General features: G+C 38.9%; 1 protein-coding gene across 1 annotated transcript; it reads right to left on the reverse strand.

The window, feature by feature from the left end:
• Positions 1-219: 219 nt before the first annotated feature.
• LOC102907220 (olfactory receptor 1468-like) lies at positions 220-1158 on the reverse strand. The gene has a single exon (XM_006998210.1). It carries the CDS (start codon positions 1156-1158, stop codon positions 220-222), a length of 939 nt encoding a protein of 312 aa, XP_006998272.1.
• Positions 1159-7100: the final 5942 nt, after the last annotated feature.

Here is a 7100-nt window from a genome sequence, read left to right on the forward strand (position 1 = left end):
TAACGCTTTTCTAGAATCACACATGCAGGGCAGAGGATGGCATCACTGAGTCACAGATGTCCACTTCCATAACTGAACTACTTGGAAAAAACTCCTGCTTGCAGTGCAAATATTATGTGGTATGTTATTGAATTTTTGTCTTATTTCAGAGATATAGTCTGTAATATTAATATCAACATATTTACTAGATACATTTAAGTAAAAATCTCAGTATTGCCATTATAAGGAGATTTTCTTCTTGCAAATGACTCTTATCAGGGCCTCTTTCATATCTCTGTTCCTCAGGCTGTAGATGAAGGGATTCAGCATGGGAGTCACTACTGTGTACATCATGGCCATGGCTGTCTCCTTCACAGTGGAGTTATTAGCTGATGGACAGAGGTAGACACCAATAATTGTCCCATAGAACAGTGAGACCACAGTTAGGTGAGAGCCACAGGTGGAGAAGACCTTGTGGATAACCCGAGCAGAAGAAACTTTTAGGATGGAGCAGACAATTCGTACATAGGACACAATGATGAGTAAGAATGGGATGACACTAACAAGCCCTCCCACAATAAATATCATTAATTCATTAATATAAATATCAGAGCAGGCCAACTTGAGCAGGGCAGATATGTCACAGAAAAAATGAGGGATCACGTTGCTCTCACAGAATGACAATCTAGTTAAGAGTAGTGTATGCAATGTGGAATACAACACAGTAAGTACCCAGCACAGCACCATCAGACACACACAGAGTTTGGGGCTCATGATGGTGGTGTAATGGAGGGGGAAACAGATGGCCACATAGCGGTCATAGGCCATAACCACAAGAAGGAAGCTCTCCATGGCTCCAAAAATCATGAAAAAGTACATTTGTGTCAGGCAGCCTGCATAAGGGATGGATGGGTCCTGGCTCTGCATGTTCTGCAGCAATTTGGGCATTGTGACAGAGGAGAAGCAGAGGTCAGAGAAGGACAAGTTGCTGAGAAAAAAATACATGGGAGTGTGGAGATGGGAGTCCAGTAGAATGAGGAAGATGATGATGAGGTTCCCCAGGACGGTGGTGAGGTACATGGCCAGGAACAGGGCATAGAACAAGTGCTGATGCTCTGGAGGAATGGGTAGGCCCAGGAGGAGGAACTTGGAGATGACAGTTTGGTTGCTCGTTATCATTTTTCGTCTCTAGTATCCTAATGAGAAAATATCAGGGTCCCTTAAAATTCAAAATAAAAATGAAGATATATCTAGCATACATATTCTATACCAATCCATCTGACAGTTATTGTAGTTATACCTACAAATTACAAATGTCTGTAACCATTCCAATCACTAATGATTTTTTGCAGCTTCTCTCTAACAGGTTTCTATCTCCCATCCTTTCCTAATCAGTTCTATGCATTTCTACTGAAATACAAAATGGACTAATGCTTCTCTCTTCTTATGTCTGCACATCCTGGGTAACTGTTGTTTGTCCATTTGTAATTTGCTCTATGTAATTTTTATATCGATATTCTTAAAGAATTTGAATGAGCTTTATCATAATAACTTTACACAATTTCAAGAAAATCTCACATACTCGAATGTCTTAGATTACCATGTGAAACTCAGGAATACATGTTTGTGTAGCATACAGATTTCTGCTCCACTGCTAACTAATCATCTTCCTTCCATTCTGTGTATGACAGACATCTGGATCTCAAAAGTTCCAAGTGAAATTTATGTGTTCATTTTGATGTCTTCCAAAGCATTTCTCAGTCTCCTATCTCTCCAGTATCCTATAGTATAGTAAAAGAAATTCATGTCTGAGTCATAAATCTGTGAATTTTTATCCATCCATTTTTCTTACCTTGAACTGCTGTCACACATAAACAGAGTCTGCTGTTCATTTTCCTCCTATTCCATCCATCTCTTTCTGTTATATCCATATATCAGGACCACATTTTCTCTTTACAGGAATACAGAAGCAGACTCAGTTCATGTCCATGTTCTCATGTCTCCTGAACCTTCTCTTCTTCAATCTGCTTCATTTACACTGTGGCATTCTAATAGAGGAGTTTCAACATCTCTTGTCTGATTTATTCTTCAGATTACCACTGTTGCTCTGAGGACAAGGACAAAGCTCCTGTCAGGGACACTAGTGCTGTTTCATTACCTCATGCATACCAAAGGTATTTCCCTACATGGTCTCACATTGACACTTGCATTTCTCTCTTTATCAATGCTGTGGTTAAAACTCTTCACCTCCCAATTTTAGAGTTTCTTCTTCACTTGCCTGTTACTTCCTCCCCTCTCTTGCCCTTTCATCTGGTTCATCCTCATTCATATGTAAGCAATATTGTTTATCACATGTACATCTACATTACCATTTCCCCATACTATATAAGACCTTCAGCCATGTTTTATTGCATCCTATACATACCCCATGCACAATACTTTGATCACTGCTTTAAGCTATCTTCCCATCAATTGCAAACTATATGCAGGAAAGATTATGCATGACTTCATTCTAACTGGTCGTTTGCAGTTATTCCTAATCTCCCACTAGGGCCAGTACCTGTCCCAATGCACAAATTTGGGCAGTGAACATTTGTTACCTGTTGCTCAAACTGATACAGATTTCTTTAACTTCAAAGGTAGAAAATTTTCCATTTAAATTGAAAGACTTGACCAGTTATCCTAAATTTTACAGTCTATAATGAATGTCAGAGAGCTAATGTTGCATTTCTACAGTGTTAGGCTAAGTCATTTGTATCACACCTCAGTAGTACTGATGACTCCAAATCATATCTATATGCTTTAATCCAGAAAACATCATTGGTATTGATGCAGTAGACAGATATGATGACATTTTTATGAACTATAAAAAAGAAGTGACAAAGTTAGTTTGGAATCTTCGGTTGAGTTATTCCTCAGATGTCTATGACATTTGTGATGGTTGATTTATGCATCAGTTCAGTTTAGCCCGATACCAATACTTGAAAAATTCTAGTTGCTAGGAAGATAGTCTATAAATGTCATTTAATCTGTAGACTTTCAGTAAAGTAGCTAATACTTCATAAGATTGCAATCAGATGAAGGAATTAAGGGAAAGGGACAATTCATTGTAGAAAAGTTTTCATATTCTGCCTTAGAAGCAAGTTTGAATCCTCCACTCTCCTCAGGAACTCCAATATTCTAGACAGTTCTTCAAGTTGGCCTTATCAGCCTCTAACACTGGGCAGTCTGTGTACTAAGTCACACGCATGGGCACACACACACACACACACACACACACACACACACACACACACACCACTCACACAAACACCCATATTATTCTGTGATTCTTCACATTGTTGGCTAATAAACCTACCATGTCTCAAAGCTAACAAAAGAGGAGAAACATTAAGAGATCTAAGTAAGTTTCTCCAAGTCTGACTGCTTGCATCTTCAGACTGAGAGTGTTCAATGCAGATGAATTCCGTGTTTCCACACTTAGACATTGGGGATTAGGACTGCAGAGGAGGAAAACATGAAGGAAATCTGACATGGACCATTTAAAAAGATGCTCTCATTATGTGTCCAAGACAGGCCTCAAACATGTGGCACTCCTGCCTCTGCTTCCCAAGCACTGGCATTATAGGCATGTGCCACCATGCCCAGTTTCTCCTTCTACTGTAAGTGAACAGTACCTTTGTGTTAGGTAGGTATGTATGTGGATTATAGGCCAGATTATAGGCCAGAAAAATCACAATCAACTGTTATTACTGATGAGCCAATGGACTTAATACCATCTTTAGATATTCAGCTCAGCATTCTCAAATTAATTAGCACATAAAATCCCAAGTGTTATGTATCTAACATTTGGTACAACTGTACATTTTCTTAGATTCTGTAGAAGCACCAAGTTTGAATGAGTAGCTTTTCTTGTACATTTACATGAACACCTAGATGATAGTAATGTCTTCCTTGATGGACTGCACTTAGGAGCAATCACAGATGTTACCAGTAAAACACAGATTTGGGAACTTGTCCAGAGAAAACTAATCACCATATTGAACAGGACATTACTTAGAGTTTGCTAAGACCCCGCAGGGGAAAGTATCATAAACAACTGTTCAGCACTACAGCAGTGAACTCCATCTCACAGTGTGGCTCTTGTGTTGAAATGGTGTGATACTGAGAGAAAATTACATAATGAGTGATTGTAATGAACCCATCAGTATGAAAGCAGTTATACGATGATCATGAAATAAATCCTTGTACAATGTGATGGTATCTTGGGAGACAGAGAAAACAAGAATGTTATCATACCTGGAAAACTTTCCTGTATCACACTGGAAATTAATTCATGTGGTTGACAGCAAGACAGCAGCTTATTTTTCCTGGATTTACCTGGATCTGCTGAGGCTGAGTCAAAGTTTCTAGTGAAGGATCTTGCTCACCTTTATTCTATTTGCAGGTACAGGAACTAGTGGCCTCTGTACTCATCACCTATTTGTCCCATCTCTACTAACACCCACTGTGGGCATTTCTGGGACTTAGGGGCCCTGCATCCCATAGGAGTCCAGACCCTGTATAACTAATTAAGACATAGTAATTATCCAGGACCTTTCTAGGACCAATTTACTTCAGGGATCTCTAGTGGAGAGCATTTATAGTCACTGATCACTCCTTCCTCTACTTCTGGGAAGGTAAAATTTAAAGAACAACAAACAAACAAAACAAATAAACATATAACAGCCACAAGAAAACCAAATAAGTGGAAAGACATATATCCATTCGAGCAACAAACAGGCTTCTGCTTAACTGGAGCCCACTTTGTTAGAGGGAGAAATAAAGGACTTGGCTAGAAAACTACCCCAAGTTATCAGGCATTAATTTCATTACTAATAACTTAAGGTGTCTCACACAACAAAAATTTCCACAAAAAGCCATGGGTAGTTTTGAAAGTTTTGGTTGGAATCCTCACCTTCAATGACTGAGCCATCATCTATCTGGCTCATCCAACAGTAATTTTTAAGTAGAATGAGACTGTAGAAAATCACACACACTGGGATGGCTTCCAAATACAGCATCTCAATTCAACATGCTTACTTGCAAAAGGATTTAGGACATATATACAACCTTCTGAAAAACTTAAGCTTTGTCAGCCAACTTTCTATATGTACCAATGAAAAGGGCAGAAATATAGCAAGCAGATGGCATGGGTTAATGCTTCCTTAAGCCAATTGAAAAGCAGTCCATGTTTCTATGACTGTTCACTCATTTGGTCTTCTTACCTTTCTATGAAAACCATGATTGTACCTGCTACCACCATTACCCCAACCCTTCTCATTAGGAGGTGTGAGATTTCCTCCTAATGCCCTGTTCTATGAGTTCACCATTGACCATGAGGCCATTGGTGGCATTTATAATTCCTTCCTTCATTGTTGTCCTGAACTTGGCAGCCATTAGTTTGATGAAGCTCTGTACATGTTAATGAAACACAAACTTTCTACTCCAAGGAATCTTGATCTTCAATGATCTAACCTTTATTGGGCTCTTAGAGATGATAATTTTTTTTAATGTGGAAATAGTAAGTGGGATCTAAGGATGTATCCAATGTTTTACAGAGAGTACTGCTTGCTCTGGTTGTGTAAAACAGCCACATTTTGCTTGCTAATTTATTGGTTTCAGTTACTCCAAGAAGAATGATGTGTCTACTCTCTATGTTTTGGTTGACATGAGAAGCAAAAGTTATTATATGGTAGGGCCACATTTCAATTCAATTATCCCTGAGTACTGTGTCTACTTACATAAGTATAATTAAATAGCTTCAGTGTCTTTATCTTATTGGAAAGATATGTGTGTTTATCCTTGTTTATTGATGCTCTCTTCACAATAGCTAGAAACAAAAACAATCTAGATGTCTTCAACTGATGCATAATGAAAATATGGTATATATAGGCCATGGAATTTTCTTCATTTTTACAATGCCCATTTTTTAAACTGAGTTGTTTGTTTTCTTGATTTTTTTTTAGTTTTTGTGTATTCTAGATATTAATCCTCTGTCACAATTACAGCTGGCAAATATTTTCTCCCAATCTATAGGCTACTTCCAGTTGATTTTCAGTTTCCTTTACTGTACAGATTCACATTAACTCCATTTAGCACCACTTGTCAATTTAATGAGCTACCAGCACCCTGTTTATAAGTCCCTTACCTATGTCTTGTAAGGTATTCCATATTTTTCCCAAAGTACTCTAAGTTTCATGATGAAGTCCTTGATCCAATGTCATTGTTTTTCTTTTCTTTTTTGTCTTTTTTTCTTTTCTGCTTATCTTACTCCAATTGCCACCATAGAACCTTCACCCAGATAGAAGCAGATGCATAGATCCACAGCCAAGCACCAGGCCAAGCTCCTGGATTCCACTTGAAGAGAGGAAGGAGGGATTATATAAGTAAGGTGGGGGTCAAGATCGTGATGGGTAAAACCACAGAGACAACTGACCTGAGCTAGCTTCAGAAACTGCATGGGACTGAACTAGGTCCTCTGAATGTGAGTGAAATTTGTGTGGCTTGATCTGTTTGTGATGCTCCTGGCCGTGGGACCAGGATTTATCCTTGTTGCAGGAACTGGCTCTTTGGAGCCCGTTCTCTTTGATGAGATACCTTGCTTGGCCTTGATGCAGTGGGGAGGGGCTTGGTTCTGCTTCAATTTGGTGTACCCGACTTTGTTGACTCCTCAAGGGAGAACTTACCCTCTTTGAAGAGTGGATGGGGTTGAGGGGGTAGGTGGAGGGAGGAGTGGGAGAAGAGGAGTAAGGGGAAACTGTTGTTGATATGTAAAATGAAAAAAATTAAATAAAACATTCATACAATTTATTTTCATTGTTCTTGCTCTTCCTCCAACTCCTCCCAGATCCTCCCTACCTCTCTACCAACCCCACTCCATGCCTTTTCCAAAACTTTTTCTTTAAAAACAAACAAAACACAAGAAACACACACACACACACACACACACACACACACACACACACACACACACACACACACACACACACACAAACTCCCCAAAACCACAAAATGGACAACAAAATATAAAAGTAAAAAAAATCAATAAGACAAAAAAAATGCCCCCCAAAAGCAAACTG

The sequence above is a fragment of the Peromyscus maniculatus genome, chromosome 8 (genome assembly GCF_049852395.1).
Source record: "Peromyscus maniculatus bairdii isolate BWxNUB_F1_BW_parent chromosome 8, HU_Pman_BW_mat_3.1, whole genome shotgun sequence".
In the NCBI taxonomy this organism is placed as follows: domain Eukaryota; kingdom Metazoa; phylum Chordata; class Mammalia; order Rodentia; family Cricetidae; genus Peromyscus; species Peromyscus maniculatus.